This window comes from Podarcis vaucheri (genome assembly GCF_965113315.1).
Source record: "Podarcis vaucheri genome assembly, chromosome: 16".
NCBI classification, from domain to species: Eukaryota; Metazoa; Chordata; class Lepidosauria; order Squamata; family Lacertidae; genus Podarcis; species Podarcis vaucheri.
The window spans coordinates 34769040-34783899 of NC_138754.1; the positions used below are offsets into that span (position 1 = coordinate 34769040).

General features: G+C 45.8%; 1 protein-coding gene across 2 annotated transcripts; it reads left to right on the top strand.

Annotated features, from left to right (window-relative positions):
• The first annotated feature begins 12769 nt into the window (after window positions 1-12769).
• Window positions 12770-14860, top strand: LOC309521500 (uncharacterized protein). 2 transcript variants are annotated; one of them, XM_082204060.1, is made up of 6 exons: window positions 12770-12976; window positions 13100-13208; window positions 13302-13385; window positions 13619-13723; window positions 14033-14084; window positions 14187-14860. In XM_082204060.1, exons 2-6 carry the CDS (start codon window positions 13104-13106, stop codon window positions 14210-14212), a joined length of 372 nt encoding a protein of 123 aa, XP_082060186.1. In that variant the 5' UTR covers window positions 12770-12976; window positions 13100-13103; the 3' UTR covers window positions 14213-14860. The 2 variants fall into 2 exon arrangements, with proteins under 2 accessions (XP_082060186.1, XP_082060185.1); XM_082204059.1 differs by lacking the exon at window positions 14187-14860 and having other exon boundaries at window positions 14033-14178.

Sequence of the window (14860 nt, forward strand, 5' to 3'; positions counted from 1 at the left end):
TTTGCCAGCAACATGCCATAATTAATTGATGACAAAACTGGGTTTATGTATATAGTGTACTGTATGTATGTATGTATTTGACCTGTTGGGGTTTTTCGCATTTAAGAAACAGAAGGGGTGTCACCGCTAAAATGGCCGCTGTTTCTTTAACGCTTAAAAAAGCTTCATCAAAAAGCTGGGTCAGCATGAGTCAGCAGTCTGCACCGGGTTGTATATAGAGAGAGAAATGTTAGTTTGGTGTTGGGTTGGTTGGTGAAAGCTGGTAGTGTTGAGGTGTGTACAGTTGGTCAGTCGCTTTTGCACAAAGAGCTTTAAGAATAAAAGCAGAAAGCACTCTGCAAGGATATTCTTGTGGACTCTTTTATGCCGACAAGGGTCTGAGGAGACAAAGGGAGGTCAGAACACTTTCCTTTTTTTTTTACAATCACTGACAGGGATCCCATCAGATGGCTTCAGGGGAAGACAAGGCTCCCGAGTAAACCCTACACAGATGCAGAGTGGAGTCCCAACTAAATAAACTGCTACAGGGGCTGGATTCAACCGACCGGTGGGCCAGATTAGGCCCCGAAACAGACTTTGGACATGCCTGCCAGGGTTGGACTTAGACGCTCATCGTCTGGAGGGATGGCTCTCCGTGAGAGAGGAGCTTGCCTCCACTGGAGACAAGCAGTTGCGTTGCTGAGCCGCCCTGGCTCACCACAAGTGGGAGGAAATGTCCACAGTCAATTTAGGCACACCTGCACCACAGCTGAAAATACACATTTTCGAAATCTGTTTTGCCTGCTGAAACCTGAAGCGTAGAACTATGGAGGGTCTGTTCACTGTTCTCACCTATCATTAGACCAGGACCACATATTCTGCCTATTAGTTTTTCAGATCTAGAGTCATGTTGCTCATTTTTTTTAAAAGCCCATGCTCAATGTTTAAGCATTGCATAAAATCTGCTGACGCTTCCTTCTATCATTGTTTCTTGTTGAAAATAAGGAAAATGCCTGTGGTTTCATGGCATCGTTAGATTGCTACTGCACTTCAGCTAAACTTCACCTCTGAATGCAGCTAACAATGCGCTTCCTTAGTTTCAGGCACTCCAACACAGAAGCATACCCCACAAAGTGCAAAAATACTTTCTTCCAAGTAAATTGCCCTCAGATAGGAAAGTTGCACCCAGAAATGATTGGCGGCAGCAACATAAAAGAAACGAGGCAGAAAAGAAAGCAGGGCAGAGATTAGCTGGAAGGGGCATAGGAAACAGAAAAGAACTGCAGTTAAGAGACAGGGGGAAAATTGGATAACCCAAAAGCCATATGGCCAAGCAAATCGCCACCTATTCTAATTGGTTGTGAAACCTTCACTGTGCCAGCTAGTAGAAAGGCGGATTTCATATGTAATCGGCATGTAATCCGATCAGTATAAACATCCTATGGTTTGTCTGAAAAAACTGAAGGAGCAAGTGAAAAAAGAGGCCGTTTTTGAGACTGGTGCAGATGGAGCTTCTTTTGCCACTGCAAGAATCTTATCTTCTTTCCCCAAAGTGCTAGGACTGAGCAGCAGAGGGCAGCCTGCACCTCCAAACCGACATGAGGAACTGCAGGAGGAGGAAGCTTTTAGGGGAGATTGCAAAGCCTGCCATGGGTACCAAGCGTAGTGTATACCACTCTCTTCCAAGAATCCCAGGAGCTGTAGTTTGCTTAAGGGTGCTGGAACTGTAGCTCTGGGTAAGCCACAGTTCCCAGAAAGCAGGTGGGTGAGGGAGATATGCTTTAAATGCATAGTATGCCCTCTCATTTCCTGTTTTGTGAACCAGGGCTGGGGTACCTCTTTGAGCCTGAGGGGTGCCTTCCCTTCTGCACAAGCCGCCACACGCCAGGGGCAATCGTGGGTAAAGCAATGATTGCAAAATTTACTTTTGTACAGTAGGATAGTTCAGGGGTCAGCAACCTTTGTCAGCCATGGGCCGGTCCACCATCCCTCAGACCATGTGGTGGGCCAGACTGTATTTTGTGGGGGGGGGGCTGGAATGAATTCCTATGCCCCACAAATAACCCAGAGATGCATTTTAAATAAAAGCACGCATTCTACTTATGTAAAAACACACTGATTCCCGGACCGTCCGCAGGCCGGATTGAGAAGGCAATTGGGACACATCTGGATTGAGAAGGCAATTGGGTCGCATTCTCTGGAAAAGAAGAGGTGGTGGCAATGGCCGCTCATGTAGATGCCCTTTGAAAGGGGGCCAGACAAATTCACGGGAAGGAGACCTACCTATGGCAACTGGCACTCCTTCTATATGAAGGCTCCGCTGCCAGTACTGGTCTGCCACGGAATACTCTTTGCTGGGATGCAGCGCACGAAAACGACAAGCCTAAGGTTACCAGGTGTCCCCGTTTCCCGGGACAGTCCCCAGATTTACGAATCAGTCCCCATACAAAATCCTATCACTCCTACTGAAGTTGAAAAGTGTCCCTGGATTCATTGGGGGGGGGGGAATCTGGTAACCTTAGACAAGCCCCTCCTTTACTCCAGATTTCTTCCCACACTTCTGAAGGGGAAACGTCTGCTTAGGTTTTCAAGCCAAGCAGGCTCCCGTTCTGAGATTCCCGGCAAACTTCTCAGGCCTCCTCCATCGCAGCCAAACTGCCCCAGAGGTCCGATTGTACGTCAGCTTCGGTCTGCAGAAATGTGTGGGGTTGAACTGTACACATTTCTCACTGGTTTTATTCAGCTTTGGCCAAGGGAAAGTACTTTTACAGAAGACGACAATGACGACACACAAACACACAGGCTGCATCCAGAGTACCCAAAAAGCTGCTATCCGATTGGCATCATTTAAACCAGAGGTGCTCCCATATTAAGAGGCAATTGCTGATAAGCTATTGGCATAATACACCCATGTCTAAGATCACTTTAGAATTTTAATGGGGGACCGCAGCCAGGCTAGGAAGGGCACACGAGCGGGGCGCAGCCGGGGTCCCTCTCCCTCTCCCTCTCCTTCCTTCCTCCACCAAGGGATCCCCTCGCTCCCCGCGCCTGCCCTCCGCCAAGAGCCGCTCCGGCCACTGACTCCGCCGCCGCCGCCGCCACCGCAGCTGCTCCTGCCCGGCAACCACGTGGGAGCCAAGGGAAGGGACAGCGGCAGCCGCCGAGGGGCGGAACGGGGCCGGCTTCGCGAAGGGGAGGAGCCCGGAGCTGGAGGGGAGGGCGAGCGCGCCGCGGGGCGGGCGGGGGAATGCGCGCTCCCGGGCATCGTCCCCCCCCCCCGCGAAGCGGCTGGAGCTGCGGGGGAGCGGGACCCGTCCAGCTGCGTTGGCAAAGGTGGTGCGCGCTCAGATATTCTCCAGCGTTTCTCCCACGCAAAATAGGGACGTCCTGTCCCGTGATATTGTTATAAGAAAGAGAACAACTCCTTTTCGCTTATGGGGCTCCCAAGAGCTCATCTAGAGTCCTAACGGTAGGAGGAAATAACAGAGGCCAAGCAGAGAATGTTGAGAAGCAAAGCAGCTCGTGATGGACTATATGGAATTGGCAGAAATGACTGGCAAAACCCGAGACCAGGGAGAAGAAACGGTGGAGGAAGATTGGAAGGAATTCAAAGACTATTTGCAGAAATACTGTAAAATTAATGAATGTTAAAATGATGTTGGACTGAAAAGAATTGGTTTTGGTAATAAGGTTAATAAGAACAGGTAAATATAGATATACGGATGAGAATATATAGTTATAATAGGTTAAGATACAGAGTAAAGATAAATGAAAGAGGGTAAGGATTTGCTGAAAAGACTTTGAAAACGGGAATACAAAAGAGGAGGTGTGAGGAGGTCAAGGAAATAAGCAAATGAGCTTAAAGACACTGAAAATGGGTTTATCCTTTTTTAAAATATTTTTTTCCTTTTTTTATTTCTTAGTTATCTGGTTTTTGAATTTTGTACCATTTTCTTTCCCCCCCTTTTTTTCGTCTTCTTTCTAGGTTTTTTTTTGTTAACTTTCTCGTTAGCTTGTGTTTGTTAGTGTTTGTTTTCTTTTTATGTGTAATTTTTTGCATAATTTCAATAAATATTTTATAAAAAAAGAGAAGCAAAGCAGCTCGTAAGCCTGATCTTTCTTAAAGCTGTTGCAACAGGGTGCCCCCCCCACACACACACAAAGGGGGAGAGGGACCCAGAACAATGGTGGGGAAACTCCTATACGTATTAACTTTTGAAATTCCCCGCCCTGGTGCTCAAGACCACCCCCATACATATATCACAGAAGGGGTGTAACCCAAGACCACCCCCCAATACCTCATACATCAGAGAAGGGGCTAGAAGGAAGCCCCTGCGTGGGTTTACCTGGAGAGCCTGGCCATTCTTTTGTGATGATAACTACTTAATTTCGGAAATCTGAAATGTGCCCTTAAGACAGGATTTGAGAGCAAAAAGACAATGGGGAGACAATATTTGAGGTAAATTTGGAAGGGACAAAATGCTTTCAGGACTTTTTCTGTGGGCTTCAGACATGTATATATATATGGGGGGGTGCTTGGTACATTTATGAACATTTATTTTATATATGTAAGACCTTAAAATTCTTAGAACAATAATAATATTGGATGGATCACTGCAGATGGTGACAGCAGTCACGAAATTAAAAGACGCCTGCTCCTTGGGAGAAAGGCGATGGCAAACCTAGACAGCATCTTAAAAAGCAGAGACATCACCTTACCAACAAAGGTCCGTATAGTTAAATCCATGGTTTTCCCAGTAGTGATGTATGGAAGTGAGAGCTGGACCATCAAGAAGGCTGATCGCTGAAGAATTGATGCTTTTGAATTATGGTGCGGGAGGAGACTCTTGAGATTCCCATGGACTGCAAGAAGATCAAACCTCTCCATTCTGAAGGAAATCAGCCCTGAGTGCTCACTGGAAGGACAGATCCTGAAGCTGAGGCTCCAATACTTTGGCCAGCTCATGAGAAGAGAAGACTCCCTGGAAAAGATCCTGATGCTGGGAAAGATGGAGGGCACAAGGAGACAGGGACGACAGAGGACAAGATGATTGGACAATGTTCTCGAAGCTACAAACATGAGTCTGACCAAACTGCGGGAGGCAGTGGAAGACAGGAGTGCCTGGTGTGTTCTGGTCCAGGGGGTCACGAAGAGTTGGGCACGACTAAATGACTAAACAACAACAATATTGGATGATAAAAATAGTATAATATATATACTATAATATATATACTATTATAATTATTATTTTTTTATTTATACCCCACCCATCTGACTAAGGCTGCCAGAACCACTCTGAGCTGCTTCCAACATACATAAAAACATAAGAAAACATTACGCACTTCCCTATACAGGGCTGCCTTCAGCTGCCTTCTAAAGGTTGCATAGTTACTTGATCTTTCTTGGCTCCAGGATCGCACGACTCCATGCCCTCACAACGTTTCTCTGATGAAAACAGGGACATCATACCACACCCTCCAACATTTCTCCAATGAAAATAGGGGCATCCTAAGGAAAAGTGGGACTTTCCTGGATCAAATCAGAAACCAGAATGACGCTTGGAGGATCTGTACTCTCTCACACACACCCCTGCAGTGTCAACCAACAATCCACAGCTGAGGGTCTTTCTTAAGGTCAGCTGAATTTATTTTTATTTTATACCAGAACATACGCCTCAGTTTGTAGAGCATGAGACTCTTAATCCCAGGGTGGAAGCCGTGCCATGTTGGGCAAAAGGATTCTTGTATTTCAGAGGGTTGGACTAGATGACCCTTGTGGTCCTTTCCAACTTTACAAGAGCTGCTTAAAATGCTGCTAAGTTACCCATTCCTGCAAAACTCTGGAATCCACAGCTAACGGTCAACAGACACTGGTGTCAGTAGTGGGATACGAACCATGCTTCCATTCAGAGACCAGAACAGAGGCAGAAGTACGAATGGCTTTCTGCTGCTAATGCCAGCAGGCAGACGCAGCAATACAGAGTTTTGCTGCTTAGCAAGAGATTTGGGGAATTTGTGACCGTTCTTCACTGTGATCAGATTACACACTGAGTACTCGTCTCCCATTTACTGTGCAAGCAAGTCACCCAGGCCATAGCATGAGTACCTGCCAGCCATCTCATCCTAGGTCACCCCCTATGCAGCATCAGGCAGGTGAAGTCACTAACATAAAAAATATACCTACGGCGAATTCTGGGACTCCAGAATCCACAGATACCTGCACAGTCCAGCTCAGGTGTGGGGAACCTCTGGCCCTCCAGATGTTGCTGAACTCCTGCTTGCTGGAGTTGATGGGAGTTGCAGTCTAGCAAGAGCTGAGGTGGCTAAAGGTTCCCCACACCTCACCAGAGGAAAAGGATTCTGCATATGCTCAGGAGCACATTTGCCCTACGGTCTTTGAAATGCTACATCCCCCTTGGAGGTCAAGGATTTCTGTGCATGCTCCAGGACATTCAGCCAAGGTGCCAGAATTTTGATCAGCCAAAAGATAGCTGCTGCACTCTTGAGACACAACTTCTGCTGAAATTGCAGATAAATTTGCACTGGCTTCCTCGCCCTTTGAGACTATCTGAGGTGGGGACTGGAACAGGCCTGCCTCTTTGGGGACTTGTTAATTGATTTTAGCACTCCTTTGGAAAGAAGCAGGTATGTGCTCTTTGCGACTGGGCATATTTCCAAATGTGAATTTCGCAGAAAAACAACAGACTGTGAAGCATTCATGTGCCCCTGGCTCTGGAATTCATGTGCTCCCATGCCAGAGAGGTTTTATGAGCGAATTTGATGGTTCCTTTCCCCACTTAGGCCGGACAGGTCCGCAACATGCCTGCCTTTAATGTTATGGCCCACCATTAAACTTGCATGCACCACGAAATGTGCCCCCCACATGGAAAGAGCAGGCTGCATTTACCCTTTTCTCTCCCGATTTGAGTTCCACCTGAAAATTATGTGGCAGAAGTTACAAATGCTTTCAAATCCATGTCCTGCTTAATTCACTGAGTGCAGAAGGGTAGTGATATGATTAAGCCTCCCGCAGCAAACGTAGAAAAAGAGAGGCACCAAGCACCTTAGAAACAAATGGATTTATCGTGGCAGAGCCAGTCGTAGGGCTAGAGAGTTTGGGATCAGAGCATTCTGCAGGCAGAACAGCAGGTGCCTCCGAGTTCTGACAGAGGAGCATCACCACTCAGGAAGGGCCAGGTGGGGCCAGGTCCTGGGGGGGGGGGGGTTTGCCACAGTGACAAGGCTCCGCCCTCCTTTGTGACATCTCTTGCTTCTCCTTTAAAAGCCACTGACTTGCAGGCGGCCATTGTGGGTTAGTGAGGAGTTGAGGAGAGAGGTGGCGGTTTCAGTTGGTGTGGCAGTTGGTGTTGAGTAAGAGGAGGAGGAGGAGTGTTTTGTTCTTTTTGTTTTCTTATTTTGATTTTGATTTCATTTATTACTTTTATTTGATTTGATTTATTTTGATTTTCTTTTATTCTTTTCTTTTAACACTTTTATTTATTTTAATTTATTTTTTGTTCTTTGTTTTAATTTTTTTGTTTTGTTTTTTTGTGCACACCTGTGGACGGCATGGGCAGACTGTAAGTAGCACCCCTTTCTCTTCATCTCCGGGGGGGGGGGTGTGTCACAAACTGGGAGGTTTTTCTGGTTTGTCCCTGTCCCTCCCTTGACCTCCACCTTACACCCATTCAGTGAAACAAAGAAAAATATATACATGGTCCTGTTTCCCAGCCAAGTTGAGGACCCCCTATTGTCCTGGCCAAGTCCCCAATCCATGTACGATAGGTTGGATCCACTCTGGTCCTTGAGATGGCTCCCTGTCTGGCACTCAGAGACCAGGAGGGCAGTGATGATCAGAAGGGTTGCTGTGTACGTGGTCTCATGCTTCAGGGATGATGGCTGCCCCTAGCCATGTCCCAAGTGCCTCCTCTGGTCGCCATCTTCCTTCTGAGCAGAAAAGAGTGTTTTAAGGCAGATCAAAGAAAAGGTTTTGCCAAAGAACAATCGCTATGGATGAAGAGGTAAAAGAAACAATGGTCAAATGGGCACAAGATATCGGCCATACTATATATTTAGAACAATGGGAGAAACTCTGTCGCGAGGATATTCGCTTTACCACCTGCTATACGATAAAGGAAAATTTGGTTAAAATGTTTTACAGGTGGTATTTAACACCAGTTAAACTCGCCAAAATTTATAAATTCAAATCCAACCTTTGTTGGAAATGTAACAAAGAACCTGGAATGATAATTCATATGTGGTGGGGTTGCAAGGAAATAAAGAAGTTTTGGGGAATAATACACGAGGAACTTAAGAAAATGCTAAACAAACCCTTGATAAAAAAAATCCCAAAGCTTACCTGTTTGGGTTGGTGGACAAAGCGAATATCTTCACGACAGATTTTCTCCCATTGTTCTAAATATATAGTATGGCTGATATCTTGTGCCCATTTGACCATTATTTCTTTTACCTCTTCATCAAATCATAGTCCAATAATAGTGTAAATTTTTGATAATAATTTCCTATTGTTTCGAAATATAATGGTGCTAAATAGCAATTGTTCTTTGGCAAAATTTTTGATCTGGCTCAAGCACACTTTTTAATTGTATATATTGCCAATTATCCATCCCATATTGTTTTAATTCTTCGTATGTTTTTAATTTTAACTTTCCTTGGTCTTCTTCCAGTATTTGTCTATATGTTGCCCAGTTCGGATTCATATTGTGTTTTTTAAATGCATGGGTTTCTAATGGAGAGATCCATAAAGGGATTTGTGGCTCTAATAGTTGTTTATTCCTAAACTTTAAAACTTTAAAGTTTATTCTAAACTTAAAGTTTATTCTAAACTTAAAACAATGAATTTCTGAGTATGTGCTTTTTGAAGCCATTATGTACCTTAACCTTCTCGTATGCTAGGTAGGTCTGCCATCCATACCTATTGTCAAAACTTTCTAGATTTAAAATACTAGTGTTTTCCAATATAATCCATTCTTTTAACCACACCAGACATTCTGCTTCATAATATAATTTTAGATTTCGTAATACCAGTCCTCCTCTCTCCCTTTTTGCTGTTAATAGTTTATACCTTATGCGTGGTTTTTTTGGTTTGCCATATGAATTTTGTTAGATCTTTTTTCCACTCATCAAAACAATTTTCTTTCATTATTATTGGTATTGTTTGGAACAAATATATCTTTTTGGGTAAAACATTCATCTTAATTATAGATATTCTCCCCAGTAACGTCAGCTTTAATCTACTCCTGGTTTCTAGATCTCTTCTATTTTCCTTCCAGGCTTTTTCATAATTGTTTCCAAATAGATTAATATTTTTCATCGTCAATTCTATACCAAAATATTTTGCTTTTGTAACAATTTCCAAACCCAATTTCTCCTGTAGTTCGCTCTTTTCTAATTCCTGTATGTTTTTTGCCATAAGTTTTGTTTTTGACATATTTATCTTGAAGCCTGCTACTTTCCCGAACTCATTCATTATCCTCAGTGCTTTCATTAGACTGTTTCCTGGCTCCTCAGGTGCTAATATAATATTGTACGCAAAAGCTCTAATTTTGAAAACATCCTTGCCTCATGTAATTCCCTTTATCTCTTTTTCTTTCTTTCTTTCTAAAATCAGGATTTCCAAAGTTAGTATAAAAAGGAACGGTGAAAGCGGGCATCCTTGCCTGGTACCTTTCTCTAGATTTCAAGGATCCATCTTTTCACCATTTATTATTAAACATCCCTGCTGGTTTTCATATATTGTGTTTATTGCTCTGCAGTAGTTTTCAGCAGTCCTACTGTTTCTGCTACTTCCTGAAGGAACGATCTTGATAGGTTATCGAAAGCCTTCTCGGCATCTGTTAACATAAACGCCACTTTTTTGTTGGGTCTCATTTCCAAATATTCAATTAGATCAATTACTATTCTCGTATTTGCTTTTATATGCCTATTTGGGAGGAATCCTACTTGCTCTTGGTCTATTACATCTTTTAGGACCGATTTCAGCCTATTTGCTAATATCCCCGCGAACAATTTATAATCATTATTTAATAATGATATGGGTCTGTAATTGTTAACTCATTCTCTAGCTGTGCTTTGTTTGTGAATTACAGTGGTGCCCCGCAAGACGAATGCCTCGCAAGACGAAAAACTTGCTAGACGAAAGGGTTTTCCGTTTTTTTAGTCGTTCCGCAAGACGAATTTCCCTATGGGCTTGCTTCGCAAGACGAAATGTCTTGCGAGTTCTTGCGAGTTTGTTTCCTTTTTCTTAAAGCCGCTAAGCCGTTAATAGCCGCTAAGCCGTGCTTAGCAAGATGGAAAAACCGCAAGACGAAGAGACTCGTGGAATGGATTAATTTCGTCTTGCGAGGCACCACTGTAATACAATATTGGCTTCTTGCCATGACTTTTGTATTTTTCCTTCTTGCATGATCTCGTTCATTAATTTTTTTAAAGGCATTGTTATAGCATCTTCTAACCTTTGGTAGTGTATCGCGGATAGTCCATCTGCACCTGGAGCCTTCCCCAGTTTAAGATTGGAAATGGCTTCTTGTATCTCCATTGTTGTTACTGGTGCGTTTAGCTGCTTCCGTTTGGTTTCACCTATTTTGGGGATTTGTTTTCCTTGAAGATATTTTATAATTTGTTGTCGAGTTTCTGCACCTTTTTTATATAGATTGGTGAAGTCAATCAATCAATTTCTTTATTCGACCGATAGTCAGAATTAAAACATTGCACAATAATTATAAACTATAACATCATAGGAGATACAGATTGGTGAAGTATTTTACAAAGCATTTATTTATTCTTTCTTCTGCCACCACTGTTTTTCCTTCATATACTACTTTATTTGTCTTTCTCTTTGTCTTTTCTTTATCTGCCACGCAAGTAATTTACCTGGTCTGTTTCCAAATTCAAATGATTTTTGTTCATCCATTTTAAATTTCTTTCTGTTTCATCATTTAAGAGTGTTGAGAGCTGTGTTTGTAATATTTTAATGGTTTGGTTTGCAATCTCTTTTTTGGTGTTTTCGCTAATAATTTTTCTTGTTTGCCTATTTCTTCTTGTAAATGCTTGATTTTAGCCTCTCTTATTCTTTTTTGTATTATGTTTTGTTTATACAACATGTTTTTAGATTGGCCTTGAGATAGTCTTTAAACCTCTTTTGTTGGCCACCAGCATTACACCTTCCATTTTTAAGTTTGGAATAGAGTCGTTGCTTTGGAAGACAATCATCAGGCATCCGCACCACATGACCAGTCCAACGAAGTTGGTGTTGAAGAATCATTGCTTCAACACTGGTGATCTTTGCTTCTTCCAGGACACTGGTGTTAGTTCGCCTGCCTTCCCAAGTGGTGTGTCACATTTTTCGGAGACACCATTGATGGAATCTTTCAAGGAGTTGGAGATGGCGTTTATAAGTGGTCCATGTTTCACAAGCGTACAGTTGGGTTGGTAGTTCAAGAGCCTAGACTGAAACTTGAAAGACTAGTTTCAATGGACCAAGAATGCTTTTCATGGCTGGTTCTGACTTTCCCCTTTTCCCAGTGGGAATTCCTACTTGTAGAGCAGAAGCCATGGCTGGTCGGCAGCTGCAGTGCCTGTGTGCTTTGTTCTGTTGTTGTTGTCAGTGCTTTGTGCTGGAGGGCACTGTTTCGTGGCGCTCATTGGTTGCTGTTGGATATTTGGATAGTCTGAGCGGATTGGTTGAGCGCCTTGCGAGCAAAAGGCTCAGCCTTCATTAGGGCAAATGTTCTACCCTTATTTATGGCAGCCTTTGGAATAGAAAAAGGAAAGGACTGTGTCAGGATGTCTTTTGTGGGGACATTTGCAGACGTGAAGGTGTTGATCTGGGGTACAGTCGGAGTGGGGCATGGTACCTGCTGGAGGGCGAAACCCCCCGCCACCCTTTCCAAAAATTCTGGTAACAATGCTTCATGAAATTTATACACTGCTTGACTGCATGAATGAGGGGGCCAGGCTCTCTGGGCCCTGACATGGCGGTAGCTCTTGAACCCAGAGCACTTGGGACCTCCTTTCTCTCTCTGCCAGCCCTTCATGCTTTGGGCTGCCTCTTTCAGGCTCTGGTGATGCCCCTTCAGGTCACTGAACTGCAGAGAGATGGAAGGAATTGGTCAGAGTGGGCCGGCAAGGATCAATTAGGCTCCACATACGTATTTCTGTTCTGCCAATTCTGCAGTGGTTCACTGTTTTCTCCAGACTCCCCTCCTCACCCCCCAAGAATTGGGGCTGCCAGCATCTGAGTCACTCTTTCCGCTCATCTCTTCTAGGATCAGGTGCTTAAGGCGCCTCTTCAGGCGCTGCCACAGGGTGGCCCCCCAGCCAGACACAGAGCAGCCCGTGGCACCAGGTAAGCCAGTAGCCCTCCTTTTTTGGACAGAGGAGGGCAGGGATGGGCATGGGGGGCAACTGGTCCAAGAATGCAAAAGAGGACTCACCTCTTCCCCTGTCCTTCTGTTTGCAGTGCTGCTGCGGTTCAGCATCCCAGCCCCAGGGGTAAGTATTGGAGAAAACAAGAGCAGGGACTGGATCCCTCAGACCTGCCCCCGCTGTCCTCTGGGCTCTTTGCCCCTCATTCTGCACTCTCAGATGCGGAGAAGCCCTCCCCTCACGAGGAACTGACAGCCTGACTTTTGAATTTCAGCTGCTAGAGGATGAACAGCTTTACATCCTGGGGGTCATCAACAGCTGCCAGGCAGCTGAGCTCAGGGGGTGCCGATCCCTGACGTGCTCCAAGGAGGAGACAGCCCATAAAATTCTGGTGAGTGGTGGGGGGAAGGGGTTGTGCATCTGTGGGGAGGAGGACCCTGCTGGCTTAGGCCATGGGGTTGCCATTCCCCTGCAAAGCCAAGCCTGGTGTTTGGGGTCAGAGCTGATTTTCCTCCTCTGTTCTCTTCCAGGACATCTTGGGGCCCTTGGAGCACTTCAGGGATCGGCCCCTGACCTTGGCCCTTGCCTTGGAGGCCCTCCTCCAGCTAAGGTGAGTGGGGTCTTTGGCGTCCATGGGGTTGTGGGTGGGTGGGGCAGAACTCCAGGGGGAAAGAGCAGGCGGGAGGGAAAAGGGGCAAGCGAGAATCTAACCCTCTCCCTTTCATTTCTGCAGCACGATGAGGCCCAGATTCACCACTGACATGATTAGTGCCATACTGCATAGGATGTTGGAGGCTGTGTTGTGTGGGGCCAAAGAGGAGGAGGAGGAGGAGAAGAGAGAAGTATGTCCTTTGTTTTGACTTCCCTTCACAGGCTCTTTCTTCCTCTTCATCACACCCTTGCAGAATCCAACTCTCTTCTCTCTTTTCCCGCAGGAACTGAAGAGGCACTACCGGCTTCTGCTGGGCAGTCTTCTCATGGAGACACCCAACCCTGGCACCCTCCTCCAACTTCTAAGTGTAAGTGTCCCTATGGCATCCGGGGTGATTTTAGGGTTGTCCCCCCCCCGTCCCTTACCCAATGGACTGCCCCATTTCTGGGGCACAGAGCCTGTTTGGCCCCCAATTTGGTCCAAGACCAAAGCTGGCAACCCCTCATGGTCCAGAAGTACCAGGGACTCCGTGGTGGGGGCAGTGGGGGCCGCTTTGGGCCAGACTGGCCCCTGACTCTGAAATGCTCTTTCCTCCTGCAGGACCTCAGAGGATATGCCCTGGGGGAAAGTGGGGAGGCACAACAACTTGCGGCCAGCAGCATCTCTTTGCTGCTGGCCATTGCCAGGAAATACCCCAAACTCAGAGTAAGTACCTTGCCTTCTTCTATTCATTTCTTTGGTTACTTCCATCCCCCCCAAGATCACATCCCCAAGTGATCTTTAGCGCAGAATTTGCGGGGGGTGTCCCTGGGGGCCAGGATGAGGCCAGAGGCTTTTACTGCCCCCTTTCCTGCTGCTGCCCTTCCACCTCTGCCCAGGAGGCTGCAGGGCCCAGGGAGGTCCTCTGGAACAAGGGACTGGGCCCAAGACAGAGGGAGACCTGTCCTTCCTGGCTTGGCGCTGCTTCTGTGCTCTCTTGCTCCCATCTGACCCCGATTTTTCTCTCCCCTGCAGATGACAGTCATTCGGCCGGAACTGGCGTGCTTCCGCCGGAAGCCAAAAGAAGGTAAGCCCCACACCTTGGAGACAGCGCCCTTTGACTAAAGGCCTGTGGGGAAATCTCATTTTCATTTGCATTTGCATTCTCTTCTCATTCTCTTCCATCCAGATGACATCCTCATTGAGGATTTGTAGCCGTAACTGTCTGCAGCGACACTGGAGCGGCCAGGATCTGAGGATCAGGAAAGCACTCAGCGTCGGCTACTGGAACAGTTTGAACTGCTAGAGCACCACAGTAGGCGACTCACAGAGCGGCTACACCAGTTGCAGAGCCAGGCGGGACCTGAGGGTCAACAGAGGCAGCAGCTAGAAGCTGGTGAGTGCCAGCCAGGACTGTCCAGTCGGACTCTAAAGATTAGAGAGTCAGGAGAGATTGCTGGAGACCCCACAGAAGGGGCTCAGCAAGCACCAGCAGAGATGGCAGATTTCCAGTCTTCCCAAGTTGTAAATATTGGGGGAGGCATCCCTTTTGAACTTCTCTCAGAAAGCAACTGGCTGAGTTGGTCAATAAAAATGCAGCAGTTGTTAAGGAGAGATGGACTATGGGACTGTGTTGAAACTGAGGTTTTGAGACGGGACTCTACTGAGAAAAGACGGCTGGATGAAAGGGCTCGTGCCCAAATTATGCTGTGTTTGAGCAACTCTCAGTTATTGCATGTAGCAAATGCCAGCACAGCGTTTGAGTGCTGGAATTTATTAAGGGCAATGCATGTCAGAGAAACTGCTGGAACTATAATTTCTCTGACCAAAAGGCTGTTCAGGACTGTTATGAAAGAAGGTGAG